Here is a 24,240-nt window from a genome sequence, read left to right as displayed (position 1 = left end):
TGGAGAGTGTACAGACATAAAAGGATAAGTTCAAGGGTTTTCATTCTCAGTTCAAATAGTAGATAACAATAGAGCTTTTATGGGAGTTTTCAAATAATCCCTTGTTTCTTGTAGATGCAGGGCTGACTTCTCATAAAAAGTAGAGGCATATTTTATTTATGTGGATTGTAGAGTTATAAGTCAGCATCTTATACTAGCCATGACTCTCATGAGAAAGGACATTAATTGAGAAGGAGAGTGAGGCTGAACCGTGTATGGTGACATCTGAGTGGACTTGAATAATGCTGAGAATCTGAGAACCCTAAGGCTTTCTAGGACTTTCTTAGTAATGGAAGCAATTGACCTTCCTGGATTATCCTATAAGTCTTAGTTATTCTGCCAGGTAAACTCCAAGTCAACTAGGTGAGATGCTGACTGACAAAAAGCATAGCAAAAGAAAGCTATTTATATCAACTACAGTCATGTAAATAATTATAGAATTGGGGACTATACAAGCTATGCATATATTATTCCTTGTTTGCTACTATTTTCATGAGGAAAAAATACAGCTCTATCTATCCATAAAAATCACATGGATATTTAGACATATTGATACTTGTATATATTGAATACTTTCTTTGGACCTCCTTCCCTCTCCCCTTACTATTTTATATAAAGGTGCTTTCATCATGAATGGGTTTATAATTGAGTTTGGGGAAAAAAATATTCAGGTGGCACTGTAATTTTGTTGAAGATTAAATATCATCACCCAGAAATGGATACTGTGATTGTTGCTTAGAGATGGATATAATGACTGTTGGTATCTTGTATCTCCTTTTTTGGACAAATGATGAGGGCATTTTTGTTTGTATGAAGGATAGCTTCACCTTATTATTGAGAAAAAGTATAAATACAGAAGTGTATATGTGGCACAGAATAACCAAAGTGGGGAATTATGTCAGTTATGAAGCATTGATCTGTCAGTTCAATATCCAACCTTCTATACTCTAGTTTGAGATATTGGGGCTGGAACTGTAATTTTCATTTCTTTTCTGCCACTAGGATATCTGTCAGGTTCTTCCAGTAGGAGGCACTGCAGAAAGACTAGAATGCAGGTGAAAAGAGAAAGGAATGTTCTCCCTTTTGTTACTTGCTTTGCTTTTATTTATTTTATTTTTTTAGTTAGTTTTGTTTGTTTCTTTATTGATTAAGTATTACATATGTGTCCTTATCACCCATTGCCCACCCAACCCCCCACTCATGCCCTCACCCCCCTGTTGTCTGTGTCCATTGGTTAGGCTTATATGCATGCATATAAGTCCTTTGGTTGATCTCTTCCCCTCACCCCCACCCTCCCCCACCTTCCCTCTGAGGTCTATGGTCTGATCGATGCTTCTCTGTCTCTGGATCTGTTTTTGTTCATCAGTTTCTGTTGTTCATTATATTCCATAAATGAGTGAGATCATGTGATATTAATCTTTCTCTGACTGGCTTATTTTGCTTAGCATAATGCTCTCCAGTTCCATCCATGCTGTTGCAAATGGTATGAATTCCTTCTTTTTTACTGCAGCGTAGTATTCCATTGTGTAGATGTACCACAGTTTTTTAATCCACTCATACGCTGTTTCCAAATCTTAGCTATGGTAAATTGTGCCACTATGAACATAGGGGTGCATATATCCTTTCTGATTGGTGTTTCTAGTTTCTTGGGATATATTCCTACATTGTAATAATAGTTAATTCAGTCTCCATATTTGGGCACACCCAGAACCAGCCTTATTGTGCCGTCCCAGAGGAACCAGTTTCAGCCAAACAGTCTCCTCCTTGTGATTGGGATCCCAAATATACAAGTGTTCTCTCCTGCACCATCCTGAGATACTAGGGGCCTGTGGGGCCTAAGAGGTCTAAGACTCAGCTCTGGGGAGCCCCTCTTCTAATTACCTGTGACACCAGTGTCATTCAGGTGGCACCCTGCCCTTGGAAGTCTAATCCCAGCTCTGGGGTTTCCTTCTTTGAGCTGCTACTTCCTAAAAGAGAAGCAGGCCCTGCATCATTAGACTAACTTAATTGTGATAGAAAAGGATAGCAATGAGACAAGCGAAAGGACCTTCAAAGGACTTCCACCCCAGCCCCTACTTCTATAGACTAAAATAGCACAAAGTCTCCCAGAAACCAAGAGATTTGGTCTTGAAGTTAATTAATAGGAAAGTTAGATAGAGATTTCAGTCTCCTCATGCTTAGTAGAGTGTTGTTTCTATTAAAATCTAATTTGTTTGGCTATAGAATTTTTGCAATTTTTCTAATAAAATCAGGAGTAGTAATTCCAAAATATATCTTTCTGGGTTAGAGCTGAGAATGATCTCAGTAATATTTAAGACCCGACAACAGCTAATGAGGGGTTGATGGATTTGGACAGATTGAAATTCATGCTTTCTTTTACTCCTAGTTCCTGTTTCCCTAAGGCTATTTATTCTTTATGAGGGAAACATGGCTTGCTTTAGATTCAGGAAGAGCTGTGGGGATAGAAAGGGAGAATACTCTCATTTTTTTCAGCTTTACTGAGATATAATTGACAACTAAAATTCCAAGACACTTTAAGTACACACATGATGATTTGATACATATGCATTGTGAAATGATTCCCCTCATTGATTTAGTTAACACATCCATCACCTCATATATAAATACTAGAGGCCTGATGCATGAAATTCGTGCAAGAGTAGGCCCTCGCGGCCCCAGGTGCCTCGGCCCTCGCAGCCCTGGCTTCGTTCTGAAGGTTGTCTGGAAGGTTGTCCAGATGGTTGTTCTGCTGTTCGTCCATTCAGTCAATTTGCATATTATGCTTTTATTATTATAGATATATATATTTACCTTTTTGTGTGTGAGGGAGAAAATTCAAGTTCTACTCTCATCAATTTTCAGTTATACAATACAATATTAAACTACAGTCACCATGTTATACCTTAGATCATCAGGCATTATTCATCTCATAACTGAACGTGTGTTGGGTGAGCAGAAAGGAGATGAAGAATTAACTATTTTAATTAAAACTCAAGTTTTTCTTTAGAGCTAGGTGACTGAGGCTGGTCTTCCCCTATCTTCTATCTGTTAGAATCTCCACGAACACTAACATTGGGGTAGAGGTAACCACTTCATTTCTCTGAATTTAAAGAAATTCTGCTGCCTAGCTTTATTAGACAGATCCAGATAACCATGTTCCTTCTTGTTTTATTTAGTGGTATACTCAGAAATATAGAAAATACAAGATATAAACACAGTCATAATATAGAAGGCTGCCTTATAATTACTATGTTTTCTTATAACTTCATGGAATTATGATGAGCATATTATTTTAAAAAGAAAGCTTAATAAGATAAAGCAACACTGTTCTACAGTCCAGCTAAAGCTATGTGCACATGCATACATAATTTATGACCTATGTATAATTCATATGTATACAAACACCATACTTTATTGAGGCAAAATAGCACAGCAAGGTTAAAAACAGATGGTTAAGCTCAATACAGGCTTTACAATGCCACTGGAAGACATTTTACTGGTATAAAGGCCTCCAACATGCTGATATTTACCTATTTATAAATATTTAGACTACTTATATTTTGCTCTCTTGAAAACTAAGCCAAAATAAACATATTTTAAGACAACCTTTGGAATTGTCAGCCTTTCTTATTTTATCTGCTTTGTGGTATATGCTATTCACAATGACAATCAAAATATTGAACAATAAAGGACAAAGATTGGAAATTCACCTTGAATCCATCTTCTTATAAAATTTTTCTCTAATGTACACAAAAGTTATATTTTTATTACATTTACTGGGGTGACATTACTTAATAAGATCTTACAGATTTCAAGTATACATTTCTATGATACATGATCTGTATACTGCATTGTATACCCACCACCCAAAGTCTTACTTTTCAGAAACCTTCAACTTCCAGTTTTGAGGAGTTATATTATTGCTTTTTAGCTCCTATCTACTTACTAAAAGCTACGTGTTAAAGATTTTCAATTTTGATTTCATGTTCAGAAAAGCATCTATCTACACAAGTCTCAATGCTAATTTTTTTTTTTTAATTCTGAAAATAACTTATATAATACAGGGAGTCTTGTCTGCAAGCTATTCAACACTGCTACTCACTTCCATTGTATCTTTTGAAAGATAAACTATCCAGTATACGAGGTTGAATCCTGCAAAGGCGACTGGGAAGAGAATCCGAGAATACTGGTCTATTTTACTGGTGCCTCCATCGGCTGGAGAGAGTGGTGGGGGTGTGACAGGTGTTGAAGGTAAGATGGGAGCTCTAGTGAGGACTTTGCTGGCTTCAGGGGATGGGACTATTGGCAAGGTCAGGGAACTGATTCTTTTCTTCAGGTAGTACTTGGAATCAGGATGCTGTAGATAAAAGGCAAATATTCAGCTTAAGTAAGGAATAGAGATCACTTATTTAGATTCATTTTTTCATTATTGATAGATATTTAGTGACTATTTCCCTATGATGTAAAGACAAAAAAAATCATCAAGTCCTTATAGTATTTGATGGTGTTACTTTTCCAAGAAAGTAGTAAAATAATTTAAAAAAGAAATGATTTGCTTTTGTCCAGCATCTTATAAATTAATACATCAGCAATTAATGTTAAGCATGTTCCACATATCAGAAACTGTGTTGAGATTGTACCATTAGGAGGGCATGAGTAAGGCTGCAAAAGCTTATCCACCCTCTGGTTATGGTTAAGCCTGCTAAGCTTAACTTAAGGGGCTATGAGTTTGGGCAATGAGGGGGGTTTCCATTTGGAATATTTGTTAACATAAGAAAATAATAGCTTGGTTAATTGATACCATACATCTAGATACATTCCCAGCATGCATCATCTTCTTCACACATTCATAAATTTGAACCAGCTGAGATTAAAGAAATATATATATGAAGGTGCTCATATGTGTCAAAAGCCAGAGACAAAGTATAAAACTGCCCTTCGATTGAGTAGGATGACTCTTTCACTGTTCATCCCTTGAAGTACAACTACCTCTTCGTTCATAAGTTCTGTCTTGAGAGCTTTCTGCTTCCCATTCAGAATTTCTCCACTGGTTTCCTTCTATCTCAAGTGACCAGAAAATGATTCATTTACTCCCCTCAGAATTGTCATATCTGGTTTCTCTATCATTAAAATTTCTGTTCTATTGAAATCATAAGACAACCAGTCTTAATCTTGGAAGGAATATTTAGCACATGAATTGATAGATGAGAAAGACAAGGTCCAGATAGGAGAAATGCACTGCCCACCCCCCGCATCCCTCCACCCCCCCTGTTGCACAGCTGGTGATACATTTCAGTGCTTGTTTCATCCCCAAATTTTCTCGTCTCTAGTCTAAGTATTGGGCCTCATTCAGAGATTCCAATCTGTTTGCTTTAGATTCCTTTTATGCCTTTGAAAACTAGGCGCCTTCCTCTGATTCTTCCCTTTAATTATCTACATCCTGTAAGCCTCACTTGCCTCACAGCCAGGTTGTCCTTGCTGGGTCTCTGCCTTCAAACACTTGCTGTACATCATCCCTGCTCTTCTGAAACCACCTTGTTTCCTCCCTGGCAGCAAAACCACCACTTTGTTGCCTGGCAGGGTATACTACTCACGTGGCAGATGCCTGTGGCTTTAGCCAGCAACCCCGCAGCCCCCAGGAGAGGGAGCCACCTCCCCTCTGCTGGTTGAGCCACAGGACCAGCGCGACCCACCGAGGTGGTGACATTTGCACTGTGGGAAACAACTGCCCAAAGAGCCTCTCCTCTCTGCATCCCCCTTCTTGAATGTTGCTGTAATTTGTCAGTGAGTATCTAAGTAATAATAGTCTTCATAGAAAGTTCAAGCCCCGTATGCTTTTAGGGGATGTGCGGAAATCTATTTCTTCACCAAAAGCAAAAAAAGAATCTATGTACTCAAGTCTAATTCAATATGAACGTGGTGAGTTTCAAGCAAGTATCTTTATTTGTTGTCTATTGGCTCAGGATTGTGCTAGCCACTCAGGTCAGAATTAAATAAATTATGGGTCCTGGAGGTAGAAAATAACTTAAAGTATAGCTAGACCAGTCTGCTGGTCTAGGACAGGAAATAAGTGATACTTTCTATGAAAAATATGTGACAGCTGCCCAGCTTGCCTGGATCAGTGGTTGAGCATTGACCTAGGAACCAGGAGGTCCCATTTCAATTCCCGGTCAGGGCACATGCCCAGGTTGCAGGCTCAATCCCCAGTGTGGGGTGTGCAGGAGGCAGCTGATCAATGATTATCTCTCATCATTAATGATTCTATCTCTCTCTCCTTCTCCCTTCCTCTCTGAAATCAACAAAAATATATTTTTTTAAAAAAATATGTGACAGCTAAGGACCACTGTGCTGAAATTCACCAGACACAGTGTGGATAAGACCAGAATGGTGGTAGTTTGGTCTCCATAGTCTTAGAGAAGACGTATAGCATCATCTTACAAGAGCTTTTATCACATTTCTCATACTTTAATTTGAATTTTCATTCAGTAAATATTTCATTAATATATTCCTTTTCTGACCCAGCGAAATGTGTCACTGTTTCATTCTCCAAAAAAAAGTATCCTCCTCCCAGATGGATGGCCCATTAAAGTCTTTTACTCTAGTAACATTTCTAAGGGTCATGATGACTTCACAGGAGGGCAAGCCTTTAGAGCAGATTTTCTTCCTAAATTTGTCTTGACTTTTAATAGAACACATTGCCTCTATGAAACCTGTATTATTTTTTTCTTTTTTAGGGAGAAAGGGGGCAGGCATTAACAAGTTTATTGACATGAGAAAGTGATTGTAAAACATAACGTGCCATAAAAATGTAAGGCATAGTTCCATCTCTCCCTCTTTTTAAGAAATGGGACAAAATTATTTGTCAATTTCTTGGCATTGCCACAGTGTCACAAATGACTTAAAATGAGGTTGCCAAGTATACCTTGTCCAGAGTTAACCAATATCATTCAAGACCACACACCATGAAAATTTTAAGCACAGTGTCATTAGCCTGGAATTAAATGTCCCCTACAATAGGATGCCCCCTTTCCTCACTGTTTCCCCCAAATCATCTCTATGGAGAGTTGCTTACGTGTTAAGAGGACAGGAGGGTCAGAAAGCCCTGGGTTGCAAGTCCATGTATACTACTGAGCTGCTACAACTTAGAAATGCCACAGATTCCATATACTCTCCCTAAGCCTCAATGTACTATCTTTAAAGTTAGGGACAGTGTTCTTTAATTTCTTTGAAAGTGTTCTCTTTCTTTCCTTTAAGAATTTGAGAAAGACTTTTATACACACACACACACACACACACACACACACTTTGTAGACTTTTTGCCTGCCTAGCTGCTACAGCTCTTTTAGCTATTATAAAATACTTCCCTTTAAATATTATTTCTGTTATGCCTTATCTCCTTTCCTGACATTAATGGTAGATGGCATATTCTTGCCATACATAAGTGTTCCACAGTGCCTGGCTAGTGCATGGAACATAGTATATGCTGAATAAACATATGCTGAATCAACAGATGAATGAATACCTAAACATTTTTCAAGGTTTCTTTCAGTAGACAGGCAAAGAGAAAGGAGCAAAAGGTCTTATGATTATTTTATATTTTAGTATGTTATTTTACATTACGTTATAGGTACCATATCTAAATGCTTGCTATTGACAAGCACTGCACAGCACTCTGCATGCATTATTTTGTTTATCCCTAGAAGGAATCTATCATGTAATAATGTTATTTTCATTTTAGAGGTGAACAAATGGAGACTTAAGCAGAAAGCTCACACAAGTAATAAGTGGCAGCACCTGAATTCAGTCCCTCCTAGATTCCAAAGATCACACTCAACAATTATTATTTCTTCCCATCAGCTTTATGATTTAGAGCACGGTTTCTCAGCCACAGGGCTATCAACGTTCTGAGTAGGATAAATATTTGTTGTGGGGGACTGTCCTGTACATCATGGGGTGTTGAGCAGCATCTCTGTCCTCTAGCCACAAGATGCCTATAGTACCCCTCCCTCTGCTTCTTCCCAGAGTTATGACAACCATAAATATCTCCAGACCTTACCAATATCCTCTGGGGGGTCGGAGGTGGGGGGGGGGATTCGCCTACCATTAAGAATATCCGCTTTAGAGTTACAACTGTCCCACAGCCCAAAGGTGGCTGGGGGGATTTCTAACAGGAAGAAAAAACTTATGCTCAAGGAAATGCATGACACCTGGCTAAGGCACATGCTGGATAATCGACTCCTGGATAATTGGGAATTCATCATAGAGGAGACTGGACGCCAATTTAGAAGAATCACATTGAATTTCTGAAATGAAAAGAAAGCCAATTTTCCAAGCCATTCAGCTCCAGGTTTTCATCAGACCCCGACTGCCTGCTCATTGTAAGCTCTGCAGCTTCAGTTGATGGTGAAATAGGCTTTTGTCGGAGTCCAGATGAGGGCTCAGCTTGGGGCTGTCACAGCTTTGAGTGGAACACCTGTGGTTTTGAATTCTTCTATGGCCCCCTGCTGCCCAGTGCCATCCTGCTCTGGGTATTTTAAGAGCACAGCTTTGTTTTAAGTAACACCATATTGCAAAGATACTTTGAATCAAACTGGACTTTAAGGCCATCAGTATTTGCTGTAGGGATAAGGCATCTGGGGAGTACTTAGAGCAATTCAGATACAATGTTCAGTGAGTCTAACACATTCCAGAGAAGGGGGCAATGGGTTACCTCTCAAGAGAGATTCTAGCTGGGGGCTGCATTACTCAAAGGACTAGCATTGCATCTGCTCCTAGAACAAGCAAAAGAGGGGCATCAAAAATAAGAGAAAATGTTTTTTAAACATTTAGTGTTTGTCATTTCTTTAACCTGTCCTATTGTATTAGCCTATCATATCACTGTAGAGAAAATAAGAACTCCATCCAGTTTTCCTGCATTTATGCTATAGCTGGTAGAACTGGAAACAGAGCTGAACCCAGAAATTCTAGAGAGAAGCAGCTTATTGGCAGCAATCTGGTGGGTCAGTGGTGCGAGGGGCATGTCTGGAAACCATATTGGAATGTTTGGAGGGTGAAGAATGGAATATTAGATGAGGATTTGATAGAAGATATGGGGGGAAAGCTAACCACCCATATCCCTCACCTAATCCACCTCTCAGTCTTTAAAAGTCCAACAATGGCACAGCCATGAGAAGGGGCACCATGATGGTCTTAATTCAACCCTTCATTCTATTGAGAAATGGTGGTACTCAAATCTTGGCAATATTTGGAACAAAGGAGGTAAATCTTTCAGTATTCTGTACTCCATAGGGTCACATGGTAATGGCCCAGCAGACATTCCAACCTTGTAAAGGGAAGAGGCCCTATTGATGTCACTCATTAATGTATCCTCAGCATTCTACAAAGGATCTGGCACATAAAAGTACTTACAAAAATTCAATGGGTAGATTCTCAATAAATGGGTACTAGGTGAAAAGAAAAATGAATAAATGTATAAACAATGTAATCAGTATAACTATAGCCATTGTCCAGACTAATGACATTTTGGTCAATTTTGTTTGTAGATAATTTACCAAGGACATCATATCTCCTCTGAAAAAGAAAAGCCACATTTGATGCCTTGATGGGGGGGGGGGGGGGAGGGGGGGCGTATGGGGAGGTGATTCTCTTAGGAACAAGTAATGAGGGCTTGGACTTTTAAAATAGTAAGGAAGTTAGCAAAACATTCAAAAAGAGATCAAGGTCCAAACTTGGTTTTGCATGCAGAATAGTATACCTCAAATGCAAGTTCTGAAATACAAAGACAGAAATCGCTCTCTAATGCCTAGATAACCAACCAGATAAAAACAGTAAGGAAAAATACCATATAAATTCAAGAGAAATTGTGGATAATTCCTTCTCAAAACCTAAATAAAATAAAATAAAATAAAAAAGTCTCCAGTTCCAAATGCCTTAAAAACAGAAAACTAATTAGTCTATAAGTACTTCTGAGGATTTAGTTTTATGCGTTTCTTCCTGTTTGAGTACTGGATTTAAAATGCCTGAATTTCTTGTCATTATCTATAATAACAAAAGCGTAATATGCTAATTAGACCAGATATCCTTCCAGACGACCTTCCAGATGAAGCCAGGGCTGCGAGGGAAGCCTGGGTCCTGGGTGCCAGAGGGAAGCTGGTGCCAGCAGCCGGGGGAAGGAAGGCCTGCTCTTCCATGAATTTCATGCATCGGGCCTCTAGTTATATTGTATTTTAAGGTCAAAATCAGTGATACACTTTTCTCTACATTTATTATAAGAAGTTGCTTATGAAAAGCAGTGAGTCTTTTAAAATATAAAACTTAGAATCATAAAATATTCAAACTCTTATTTCATTTCAGCTTCACCATTGGCATGCTATTTCAATGTCCAAGTTACTCAAGTAATGTTGTTTTGATTACAACTGGATAGGCATTTTTAAATGTCATGATATTTGAAAGGAAAAAATGACCTAGCAATCATAATATACCATTGTGTTGTATAATTTTTGTTCTGCTGTGTTGTATAAGACAAGCATCCAAGTTTTGACATAAATAAATAAAATGTAAATATTCTATGTAATCATCTATATTTATTTTTGACATCTACAAGATTTGTATTGGTAAGTTTAATTTTTGTTTTTATTTTTATGCTTTGACCTAGCCTTTCAGAAATGAAATTCTTCTTTTCATTGCCTTAAATATTTTAACTAGAGCCAGGTTTAGAAATATATTATTCATAAGAAACACGTCAACTTGCAAAAAAAGGTACTTTGAGTTGATTTAAATGCAATATTGTAACCAGCTTCCCAAAGGATTGCAGAAGATAGTTTATATGAAGGCCTGAGATCTTAAATTTCATCTTATTAATAAATTATACCTTTAAAATAAAAGCTAAAAGAATAGTAACCATACTTTCTCCAAGGATTTAAAATCATATTCCTCTCAGTAATATATATTTCAAAAGAGTTAAAGAAGTTTGTCTTCCTTTTTATTTCTACATTAGATCAATGATCATGTTCAAAGTCATCAGTTATTTTTTTACCCTGTTTCTCATGAATTTCTCTTTTAATTTTTACCATTTCTCAAGTAATGAACTGTTAAACTGAATTCTTATATACATTAATTCTTCCTTTATGGATGTATGTTAATATATAACCTTTGGACAATATTTTGATTATATACCTATGTAAATACAGATGGTTTATAGCATAATCACTTATTTTTACTAACATAAAATAATTCTCAAAAACATTTGGAATTTATTTTTTTGAAAAAAGTGATTTTCAAGTGTTTTGGGCTAAATCTTCAGACTAACATTTTTGTTATAAAATTTATATTTTTATCACCTTTCAAAACATATCTACATTTAAAACACACACACACATCATTATGTCAAGGGAAGAATTTTGGGAATGACCTCACCTACATTCTGAAAACATTGTATGTTTCAGTGTTTGAGGAATTGCTGGGGAGGGGAGGGCTTCTGTACAGTTTGTGGATATCAAGAGTTCTAAAATCAATTTCTAGTTTTTCTACCAACTAGTAACTAATAATTTCCTCTGTTTTCAATTTGTAAGTGAAAATCATTGGACTGTATTACAGGACCTGTTTTTTAGTTAGTGATAATTCAAGAAAAAATATTTACATTCTATATTTCCATTTATCGTGGGAATAGCCTTATTTTATTCCTTGAAGAAAATGTAAATTCTCAAACAAGTTTCTTAGTTTATCAAAGAGAAAATTTTAAGTAAAAAATTACCATTCTTTAGCTGATAGATGCCTGAGTATTTGAGAAGTAGAGTACACATAGCCTTATAATTTTTGTCATAAAAATTAACCAAGAATTAGCTGGACTGTATGTGGTTCTACAGAATGTTCAAGAGAATTGATCAGTTACAAGGAAATTTTCAGTTGAAATATCTACATTACTAAATTTTATAGAGCAAAATTTTTCTCTTTTCAGGAGTCACTGTTTTGACTTTGTATTCATACAAAAATGTATACTTGTCAATTCTATAATCCATTTAAAAAGTTTGTGCAACTTAATTGTTGAGAGAATTCACTGATATGTAAAGTTGAAATTTGGGGACACATTTATGACCCTTGAATTATTAATGCTGTCATTTGTTTCTTACTCAAAGCACCTTTGGGGACCAGAGCTTAGCCACCGCAAGTCTAAACTGAATTGTATAGGTATTTCTCACTGAGCATAAGTCTTTGACTAAAACCATACGTATATCAATGTTTTCATATATGAATATGAGAATGCTTTCATATGCTTCAAAAACTTGGCTTATGACTCAGCATTCACAGAACCTAATACTCACATCCTGTCCTCATGGATGAAACCAGCAAGCAGATTTCCGATAACAATTGTCCGTTCCTTCAGAGTCCCTGTTTATTTCCTTCAGGCTCTGAAGTCTCAAAGGCTCATTAAAAGCATTATTCTTTTTTACTTTATTCTCCCTGGTTGGTTTAAGTGAACCTGTCCAAAGCAAGCATCTAAAGGCTAAGAAGAATTTTCTTGTCTCTGAGAGCTTGGGACCTGCCAGTACTAATGAGGGTGATGAAAGAGACATGCCAAAAGTTTAGGTCAAAGATAAGTGAAGGATTGTTACTTGGCTTTTTTCTGTGAAATTAGAAAAGAAGTTGGCCTGGAACTAGGCTTCTGTAACTCGTGCTCAACTAGTACTACTTTTGGACTATTTTGTTGTTTGTGATCACCGTTTGGATTACCTTCTTTATATGGTGGGTAAGATTAGTAAAATAAACAATTACCAAGACAATTTCAGTTTCCAGGGGTTCCATTGCTTTTGATATTGTCACTGGGGGTGAGGCTGCAGTCTGTGTCTTTCTTTTGGCCTTTTGTGTCTGAAGATTGGTGAAGTAGTTGACAGCTGCAAACTCAATAAGAGCAGAGAAGACAAAAGCGAAGCACACAGCTATGAACCAGTCCATGGCGGTTGCATAGGACACTTTGGGCAAGGAGTGCCGGGCACTGATGCTTAAAGTGGTCATGGTCAAAACAGTGGTGATCCCTGAAATGAAAAAGAATAAGAAATGCAGTATTAGCATTTAGAATCCAATAAAAAGATGAAATGAGAACATGTTGTTGGCGAGGATTAAACACTCTCCAAATGTAATTTTTGTTATTGTTTCATTGCTTTATAATTTTTCACAATTGTTATGATAGGGATTATCATTTTTATATCCGTTCATACCTAGTGCAGTGACCTGTACATTATAATAACTCAAAACATATTTTTAGAATTGATTTAGCTTAACTGTTAGAAAATTTAAGTCATGAAAAATTTTTGTTGTTTACTTCTTTAGAAAACTTAAAGCATACTATCACTAAAGTAATAAAACCTTGAACTTCTGATCAATTTTAATAGCTGATAATATCTTTGATCATATTTAAGAGCTCTGTCTGGTATCTATACTAATAAAAGGGTAATATGCTAATTGAACCAGACATCTTCCGGACATCCTTACAGACATTTTTCCAGACAAAGCCACGGTGGTGGGGGCCAAGGCAGAGGCAGTTACGGGCGCTCAGGCTGGCAGGGGAGAGCAGTTAGGGACAATCAGGCAGGCAGGCAGGTGAACGGTTAGAAGCCGATGGTCCTGGATTGAGAGAAGAATGTCTGACTGCTGGTTTAGGCCCAATCCCTTATCCCATGAGGGATCCCAGATTGGAGAGGGTGTAGGCTGGGCTGAGGAACACTCCCGCTCCCCCCCCCCCCCCGCATGAATTTTGTGCACCGGGCCTCTAGTGAATAATACTCATAAATTGGGTTTCTCAACTTTTTTAATATTTCTAGCTTGGTTTTATAAAGTAAAGTACTTTCTCACAAGAAAATAATTTTGATATTCATCTGCCAGCAGCTTTCTGTCTTGAATTCTGAGTTGGGGAATTTATATAATTTGAATATGGTCAACATTGTAATATAGCTATTCTTTTATAATTTGTATAAAGAGATCTATTTTAATATTGTAAATTAAAAAGTCAAAATTCATCTGATATTTCAGTTCAACTTTGGTCTTCCTTAGGAACTGCCAAATTGGAAATCATAACAATTCATAGAAGGTTAATATTGTTAGTGCTGATATTTTCTGTTATATCTCATTTTACTTTCTTTCATCAAAACTAGTGGTGGTTCTATTCATCATAAATAGGACTAAATATTTAGGTTGAAACATGGGTAATTAGTAATACTTAACTATTTTTAGACATAGAAAAAGAGCAATTTTTTATGGTTCAACCTAATAAAAGTGAGATACAATGTATATGATATAGGTTCAATAACTTAGCCTTTTTATGGATTTACATGTAGGGTTTAACTTTCGGCACTCTCTTGGTTCTGAAAAATAAAGTAAAGATTTTTTTTTAAACCCTACTAAGTAGGACATATGAAAGTCACAGGAAACCAGCCAGAATTCTCACTGAGACAAATTTTTTGTTGATTCACCACACAGCTTGTAATAAGATAAGGGTCGTTTTACCTGATACATGTGTCTGAATGAGATACGCGTCTATTTCCTTTGTGGACTGAAAAAGTGCACTGGTGTGAATATTTCCCTAAAATACCCAAGGCATGAGAGCTGGAGGATGAATGGAAATAGAGTCCAAAGAGTGAAGCATACCAAAGACAGTTCTGGCGGGAACAGACTCCTTATTAATCCAGAAAGACACCTGGGAAAGAATGACGGTCATAATGCAAGGTGTATATATCTGAATCATGAAGTAGCCCATCTTCCTTTGCAAATGGAAATTAACTGTCATTATTACGTATTCACCTGTTGGAAGACACATACATCAGTATTATTTCTGTTGATAGTGTGTAAAAAGAATACAGCTGGGAATAAACCTCTCAGGTTTTTAAATTAACATGGGCCAGGAGAAAATAAGCAAATGCATGAATGACAAATGCATTAATCATCAGATGATAGATACATCTGCTCACTGTTTTCAGTGGGGTTCTTTGTGTCATTTGCATCCAAAACTATTCATTTCAAGGATATACAAATTTTTACATGCACATGGTTGCAAAATCAATTTTAAAGAAAACTACTCATCACTTCAAAACATCAAGCTTCTCTGAGGATGGCTAATGCAAAAGAAGAAGAAATAGATATTTTGGAGATGCCCCTGGAGTCACTTTGCATCCATGCATTGGTCAAATTCTCACCTGTGTTAGATTTAATCGTCTCACTCGATGCTGTTTGCCCAATCAGATCATACTGGAGGAGGCTCGAAGATTCCTCTGGGACTTCGACTGAGTAAAGTGGTCCCTTTTTCCATGTGTATATGATTTCACTTTTGGGGTAGGCATCTGCATTTTTTAAACAAATTAAACATAATAGTGAATCTGACTAGTAGTGGGTTTTTCTTTCAAAGCAAATATTGTTCGTATAAAAAGGAAATACAGACATGAACTTTCTTTACTGCTTTTCTTTAATCTGAGTAACTGAAAGCTCTGATGGTGACAGATATGATTAAGTAAGTATATTCCAGGAATCACACTTTGAATGTCATAGTTATATTTCTCTTTTGCTTTCCAGTCTCTGACTAAAACCAAATAATGGCATATTTTAATGCAGTTTTTGACTCTTAGAAGCATTTTGTAACTTACAACTCCCAAACTTGAGTGGGCAAGCATGCCCATCCATTGGAAAGTTAACCAGCCTCATAGGACAGTCGGCATTGATGGTAAGCCTAGGAACATTGAAGTGAAAGGTTCTGAGTTAGTATGATGGACACATGAGTTGGGCAGAGGCAGTAAATTGGCAAAAAACCTTACCTCATGGTGTAGAGAATGGTTCCGTTCTGCATAATTCTGAAGAGTTTATTAGGAGTTGTCATATTGTGAGCAATTGATTTTTTGCCATTCCTGAAAAAAGTGTCAGGTGTCCAGATTTTACTGACCATCAAGTTATTCAAACTCAGAATCTCAGTTGGCCCTCTAAACTTCAACCTCTCATCAGTCCAAGTCTGCCGGAAGAAAACATCCATGGTATACTCCTAAGAGAAAATAAGATATTTATGCAGGCTGGGCAGATGGTTTATTAGAATAGTTTATTCACCAGCTTATCTACCCAATCCTAAAACTTAAGGAACGAAGCAACTTTTTATGGCAATAACCTATCAGGAAAGTTAAAATTTCAGTGAATTGTTATTTTTCTCCAAGTTTGTATTATCATATAAGATAGTGCTGTGCTGTGCAAATTTCCCTCCTTAACGTTGACCATCCTCCACATACTTCTGTTTCTGTCACCCATCTCTTCACTATCAACTTTTCAATACCTCCATCCTTAATTTAGAAGAAAAATATGAAAAGATAAACACTCTAGGTTTTGTGCTGCCCTCCTTACCATCAATTAGGCTAACCATTCCCCTTAGCAATTCATTCACCTTCAAAGGTGTCTGTGAGCATCATGATAACATTTAGTTCCAAGGATAAAATTTACTTGATGAGCAGGCTCTTACTGCACATCATAATTATTTTATATGTTTTCAGAGAACATAAAAGCAAATGTTACCATGAATAATCAGAATGAATATTATTCAAGTATGCACAATAATAATTATGAGTTTTAATGTGTGGCTTTTATTAAATAACACTAAGATACTAAGAATTATGATAAGGGTTATTGCAAAAGTCAATGATAAATAACAATGTGATTATATCAAAATATTGACAATAATTGCTTTGCTTACTTCATGTGTTCTTTTACTAGACCTATTACTACAAATGGAGATTATATTTTAATATCTAATTTGACACAGTAGATTCATATAATAATGATTCAGGCTATCACAAGGCTCTATTGTACAAAAAGAAAGGAGACAAATGCAAAAAGTTCCAAGTATCCTCAGATATCAAATAATACAGTAGAATATGGTTGTGCTTATTTATACATAGGTGACTCAGTACACAAATGAAAAATATGGTAGTGAAATAATTGAAGATTCTGATCTTAAGACATTTGCCTCTTAAATAAAGTCCCTATCTCCTCATCGTTCTTATTTTCTTTCTTTTAACTTTTTCCTCTTTTATTTCTGCCTTTTTCTTCCTTTCTTTTCTTCTTTTTTCTTTTCTTGTCAACTCAAAAAGCAGACCATGAAAAAGTCTCTAACAACTGTTTATCTAAAATTATATTTCCCTAATAAAATGCAATGAGGCACTTCTTTACAAAGTTATGCTCATTTCAGTTTTAGTATTTATATTTTACTTTTAGGAGGAAATTCTACCTAAGAACTATGACAGCATAGTATAGTCTACTTTGTTCTAGGAGGCTAGGTCAGGTTTTCATTGCCACTTACTATAAATATCCTTTGATGAATACTGCCATCTGTACCTGGAGCAGAGGCCCCAGAACACCTACTGGTCTATTCACTACATAAAAGGTAGACAGCATGGGCCTTTCCAAGTGACTCCCTTCACTCTTTTAATTAAATATACTAGAAATGATGTGCTACAAAAAAATCTATGTTTTAACTTTCATGGATATTCTCAATATACTCTGACATGGTACCTTTGCTGGTTTTTCCTTTTGCTACTCCAAACATTTACTAAGACTTCAGAAAGATGTGAAAGATCTTCTCTTTGTAGGGAAGAATCAGTGCATGACATGTGGATGGAAGAGGGGAGAGGAGGTCCAATTATAAAATCCCTCAGATTAAAGTGCTCAAGCAGAGCCCTTGGTGAAGGAGGCTAAGCCAGGAATCTGCTCTAATGGCCATGCCCTCCCAGCATGAGTTCACATGGTGCATTATGGTGCTTGGTCACTGCCTGTTATCATTAGTTCTGGGTCCTGGTCCTCTCTCCCCCTAAGTCAAGTTGCCCTCCTCACTCAGAACTCACTCACCATCTCCACATCTGACACGGGCCCAAAACTGGTCACGTAAATGTCTGTTTTGACTTCAGTGACAGCACCTGAAATTAGCCCAGAAGGAAGGGGGCAGTTATCACCAGGGAAGTTGTTGAAGGATCTGAACTTAATGACTACAGCAAAGCCCCTTCTCACAGCTGGAATCTCCAACCCATCCTTAAGTCCCAGTAGTGGGGTCCTTGAATTTTTCAACTCTAAAAATTCATACCAGTTGCCTTATTTTGAATTTAACCTGGTCAATTTGAGGAATTTAAGGAAAAGAAAAGAACTAGGGGAGAACTCTAAAAAAAACACCAATAACTAACTGATAGATTTAATGGGACAAATGCTATGAAAACAGTGTTTCACATGGACAATCTCATTCAACACTTACACAACTCTATCAGGTAAGCACTGCTCATACACTCACACTACAGTTGAGGAAATTGAGGCTGAAAGAGTTCAAATAGCTCACATGTAAGATCTCTAATTGAAGAGGGACAGATAGTGGATGGGAATACACACATGGCCTCTCTCCAGGACCCCTGCCTTGGAATGGCAGTAAGGGGGAAGGAGTACAGATGCTTGGTCTACTAAAGGATATTGCCTCTCACCTCCAAATCCCGGCCGTAGCCGATTGTCATAGCCTTCAAGCAAGTTGTCCAGGATGCGACTGATGTTCTTTGAGTAGGCGTTTCCTTCATCTTCAAAGTCCCCTTGGACATTTTCTACCCTGTGAGTAGATAGTCAATGATCCCCACTCCCAGCCTCAGAGAATATGTGCTGCTCAATCACCTGTGTCTTCCCCACCACGGCCAATGCCACACCACCCCGGCTTCTTTCATGGTTTGGTATAGAAGCCACCCAATGGGTGTGTGTTTCTCCTTTCCTCTGAGCTAAAAGGAAAAAATCAGTAAGAAGATTTTACTCACCATAAAATAATGTACAGCCAGGGCAGAGGTGATGCCATTCTGCAGTGCCCTGTAATGCCCACTTCTCCTTCCTCCTGGTTTGTCTTCCCCAGCAACCAGTTCCCCTTTGCCAATCAACTAGAGCAACCTTCTGGACCCCCTCATGTCTCTTTTCCTTGTTCGCATCCAGCCAGTAATCCAGTAGATGCTGAGGTTGCCAGACAAGTTTTGAGGGGGTCCCCCTTGTTCTGTTTTCACGTGGAACACGGTGGTTTGTATTCTCAGACTACGTTCTGATGGACACCCAGCCTCCTCCGCCTGACTGGTTTGGGAAATGAGCGTCGGCAGGGACAGGACAGTGCATGGTTGGAGAGCAGTGACAATAATCGAATAAGGCATTAAGGGAGATTGGAAGGAAGAATCCACTGCTAGTTTTGGCAGGGAGCTAGCAGAGCCCTGTGAGAAAATCTGGAAAGCAGTGGCATCTTGCTGATTGAGATTATGTTCCAATGGGCTTAGCATTTATTATTTCTATGGTTCACAGAAGGATTCCTACACAGCTCTTCCTGCTTAAAAAGTCTAGTGATATTGGGATCCTCTTAGGTTCTCTTTCTGATTTCATCAACTTTCTTGCGCCAAACACACCTCTCGTGTGTTTAAAAATTGTCCTTGATTGTTCGTTGAAAAAAACTTATAATCCAGCAGAACAAATCCTGGCCATCTTGCTGTTGGGATAGTGTTTTTATTTATTTATTTGTTTGTTTGTTTTGTTTTGTGTAAGTACTTTGCTGATCTTTCCTGTTAAAGGTGTGTCATCTCAAGCTAAGATATATAAATAGATCCTACCATTATCTTTAGAAACCTGGCCAGCTTCATGAATGGTGCCTGTAAGAGACAATGTCTGGAAATAGCTGAGTAAGATTCTCCAGGTAGAAATGCTGTAAGAATAAAGCATCTGTAGACATGGTTAATGATGATGTTGCTGGTACTGTTTTACTGGGCTTGCCACAGGTGTTTGAACCCAAGAAATAGCATTTTTACCAGTCTGGTAGGAGCATGATGGAGTAAAAGAAGTCTCTTTAAGCCTTAAAATTTTCATCTTTAAAGTAAAAAGTAATCACAATAAAGGAAAACATATATTACACATAGATTATTATATATTAATTTTATATATTAATATATATGTATTAATTCAGAAACATAAGAACAAGAGGAGAATATGTCACTTCACCATCCTCCTGCCAAGTCAAATTCACTCACTATCCACCTAATTTACCCAAGTCTGTACTTTCATCACTAGAAGTCCAATGCGCTATCCATTGCGCTACAGAGCCCGCTCCAGGTCTGTACTTTCAGACCTAAATTCTATTAAGGCAATGGCAACTATTGCATACATGTAACACAATCTTAGAGTCATTTCTGAAGACATAAGTCATTTGAAGAGCATTTCAAGACATTATCTATAACCAAAAAGAAACAACAGAAACAGGATGGATGCAAGATTTTCTATGAATAGTTTTTTAAATTAAATTTATTGGAGTGACATTGGTTAATAAGATTATATAAAGTGGACATTTCTGAGATTCATGACCTGTATATTGCATTGTGTGCCCACCTCCCAAAGTCAAATCATCTTCTGTCACGATGTATTGTGCCCTCTTTACCCTTTACTACCCCACCCCTCCCTCTGGTAACCACCATACTGCTGTGTCTATGAGTTTCAGTTTTATATCTCACATATGAGTGAAATCATATGGTTCTTAGCTTTCTCTGACTAATTTATTTTGCTTACATGATATTCTCAAGATTCATTTGTGCATGGGTGGGGTCCCTAGGCCTGGCCAGCAGTCAGGGCCGATCAGGGCCAGACCGTTGGGGACCGCTGGTCGGGGGGAGGGATGGGGCACAGGAGGTTGGCCACCAGCCCCCAAGGAAGGAGTCAGCCCTTGGCCCCACTGGGAATGGGGCCATATCCACCACCATCCACCAGTGGTTCCCCATCCCAGCCTGGGCCCAAAGGCCCCGGGGAGGTTGGGAAAGGAGGCGATGATCGCTGGGCCGGGTGCGGAAGGGGGCAGGTTCTGCATTGAGTGTCTGCCCCCTGGTGGTCAGTGCATGTCATAGTGACTGGTCGACTGGTTCTGGTTGTTCCAGTCATTCCAGTCATTCAGTCTTAATGGTCACTTAGGCTTTTATATATATAGGTATATATATAATCTCACATCTTCTTTATCAAGTCCTTCAAGTCCTCTATCAAAGGACACTTAATTTGTTTCCATGTCTTGGCCACTGTGAATGCATATTCTTTGTAAATAAACCTTTTCAAAATTTTTAAGTAGATACCTAGAAGAGGGGTTGCTAGGTTATATGGTAATTATATTCTTAATTTTTTTTGATGAACCACCAGATTGTTTCCCATAGTAGCTGTACCAGTTTACATTCCCACCAGCAGTGAATAAGTGTTCCTTTTTCTCCACAACCTCTTATCTTATTGATAATAATCATTCTAACAAGTATAAGGTGGTATCTCATTGTAATTTTGATTTGCAAATTTTAATAACTAGTGAAGTTGAGTATATTTCCATATCTGTTGGTCATTGGTATGTCTTCTTGGGAGAGGAGTCTGTTCAGGTCCCCTGCCAATTTTTTCATTGAATTTTTTGTTTGTTTCATGTTGAGTTGTATGAGTTCTTTATAGATTTTGGACATTAACCCCTCGTCGGAGCTGTTTTTTGCAAATATTTTCTCCCACTAGGTTGGTTGCCCTTTTTGTTTTGTTAGCAGTTTCTTTTGCTGTTCAGAATATTTTTAGTTTGATATAGTCCCATTTATTTATATTTGCCTTAACTTCCCTTGCTTTTGGAAATTCATAAAATCTTCTCTGCGGCCAAGGTCCATAAGTTTAGTATCTATGTTTTATTCTATATACTTTATTGTTTCAGATCTTATATTTAGGTCTTTGATCCATTTTGAATTAATTTTTGTACATGGGGACAAACTGTAATCTAGTTTCATTCATTTACATGTGGCTTGCCAATTCTCCAAGCACCACTATAATCATTATTGTCATCATCATTTTTAGGCAAATCAAATCTTTTCTCTCCAGCACTAGAAATGGAGTTAAAAAAATTATAGAGTTTGGTCTCTGTATGAATTAAGGCTGCTGGTTGTTGTGGACGGCCTGTTTTGCCAAGTCCATGCAACATGAGAAATAGCTGTAGAGAGATGAAAAACAGAAATGCAGCATTTGTACAGGATGAAGCAGAGACACATCACTACACCCCCCTCCCACCACCCACCAAAAAAACAAACAAAAACAAAAAAAACAAAACAAAACCTGAGCTAGCAGCTGCCTGTATTTCTGACGGCCTCCCTGATTCTGTCCCTTCATAGTAGAGGTCTCATTTCTGCCCTGCAGTTCCTCCCGAAAGCACTGCGTCCTCCTTATACATCCCTCTTCTTTTTCACTCCAGATAAGTGAGTGAGTGTCACTAGCTCCTAAAAGGAGCCACTTAATTCAGGAGACTATATCCTGAACTTAAAAGCAAAACTTCAGGCTATGAAGATACAGTTTGACTCCTGGTTACACTGCATGACTGACTGCAGAGCCCACCTAGGGAAGGCTGAATCTTGAGTGTATTCCCTGGGCTTTCTAGAAGGGCTCGAACATTGCATCTACTTGATCTCACTGCCTAATGAATCTCTCACAGCTCCAAGGAGTGGAAAGCATTTTAGTAGCCTGCATGAACTCTTTCCGGCCACTAGGGGACCACTGAGCATCATCTTCCAGCAGCAGTGCCACCCACATCCCAGAATCTGTTTGCCTATTTATCAGGTGCTTGGAGAACAGGACAGGGGAATTTTGGGTCCAAGCCCAGTGATGAGCTCTGGGGAAATGCTGTAGAAGAGCAAGCAGAATGGATGTCTATTAACATGAATTCTGTCGGGCTTGGGATAAGATATAAATCCCAAACCTACTGACATTTGAAGGGATATTCTCAAAGCACGATTCAAATAAACGTTTTGAAACTGTCATGAAAAGGGCAGAGGCCTTCATGAGAATAATGGTATCCTTCATATTATCATGTTACATGACTTAATAGTTCCTCTCAGGATAAAACATTGAGAGCATTGCTATTTATATAGAAGTGATTTAACCTGGGAGAGAAAAAAATAAGCGATACTGGGGGGCTCTTCAGAGAAGAGGCTAATAGGTGTTTGATGCCTACTTGAAGCTAAAGACTCATCAGGGACTAATGATGTTGCGCGCGCGCGCGCACACACACACACACATAGAAACCCAACAAAACAAAACAAAATCACAACCCTCCCCGCCCCCGCAAACACACACACACACACACACACACACACACACACACACACACACCTGGCAAAGCTCTGTAACAAAACCTGACCATCAAAGAAACAATTAATTATTTTACAATAGACTTGTAACAGGCTTTTGGAGAGAGCATGCCAGGAGTGGAGTATCTGAGACAGGGGTGGGCAAACTTTTTGACTCGAGGGCCACAATGGGTTCTTAAACTGGACCGGAGGGCCGGAACAAAAGCATGGATGGAGTGTTTGTGTGAACTAATATAAATTCAAAGTAAACATCATTACATAAAAGGGTACGGTCTTTTTTTTCAATAGTTTTATTCATTTCAAACGGGCCGGATCCGGCCCGCGGGCCGTAGTTTGCCCACGGCTGATTGAGATGTCAGAATTAAAAGAGCCGCCCAGCTCTGTGGACTTGCTGTGAGCTCTTTGTTGCTGCTGCCTGTTTGGTTATTACAGCGCTCTATCAGTAAGAGATGTTAGATGTAAACCGAGAAAACCCAGCTTGCAACGGCATAAACAAAACGGTTTACTCTTCTCACAGAAAAGGATGGAGCAGGCAGATCCTGGCTTCGGCAGCTAAGCAGCCACAGCGCTGACGTGGCTGGAGTTCAGGTCGCCCTCGTTGTGGTTCAGGGAGGCCACCTCGGTCTCAGCCATCCTGTCTGCATCCCACAGAGAAAGGGAAAGGACTGAGTCACGTGGCTATCTCTCTCAACACAGAGGAGTTTACGAGGTTGTAAAATATCCCTTGCTCTCTGAATCAGGGAATGAATATACACAGATACATGTCCAGGTGAATCCTACAAAAATCTTTTGACACTTGCTATAGAAAGCTAGGAAACTGGGCTAATTTCAGTAGCAAGGAATCTTCTTTTCTGTTCTTTTTTGTTTGTTTGTTTGTTTTTTGTCTGTTTGTTTTAATCCTTTATACTATAGGTGGGTAAGAAGGATGAATGATAAGTTGGGCAGCTAAGAGGTCTGTCACAGGCAGGGAATTCCCTCTAGGTAGATTTATTTCAAGAAGATATGCCTTACTCCTGCTTGAAGGCTTAGAGGGTAGAGTACAGGTCACATTTCTATT

General features: G+C 38.2%; 1 protein-coding gene across 1 annotated transcript; it reads right to left on the bottom strand.

The window, feature by feature from the left end:
* Positions 1-3,213: 3,213 nt before the first annotated feature.
* GABRA6 (gamma-aminobutyric acid type A receptor subunit alpha6) lies at positions 3,214-23,816 on the bottom strand (the record flags this gene model as incomplete). The annotated part of the gene is made up of 11 exons (XM_081092801.1): positions 3,214-4,396; positions 12,811-13,070; positions 14,680-14,832; positions 15,225-15,368; positions 15,669-15,751; positions 15,837-16,057; positions 17,905-17,972; positions 18,522-18,640; positions 19,808-19,917; positions 21,842-22,033; positions 23,757-23,816. The coding sequence occupies 11 exons, from the start codon at positions 23,814-23,816 to the stop codon at positions 4,121-4,123; spliced, it is 1,686 nt and encodes a 561-aa protein (XP_080948927.1). The 3' UTR covers positions 3,214-4,120.
* Between the last annotated feature and the right edge of the window lie 424 nt (positions 23,817-24,240).

The sequence above is a fragment of the Myotis nattereri genome, assembly GCF_964212035.1.
Source record: "Myotis nattereri genome assembly, chromosome: 5".
NCBI classification, from domain to species: domain Eukaryota; kingdom Metazoa; phylum Chordata; class Mammalia; order Chiroptera; family Vespertilionidae; genus Myotis; species Myotis nattereri.
This window is presented reverse-complemented; position numbering and strand designations above follow the sequence as displayed.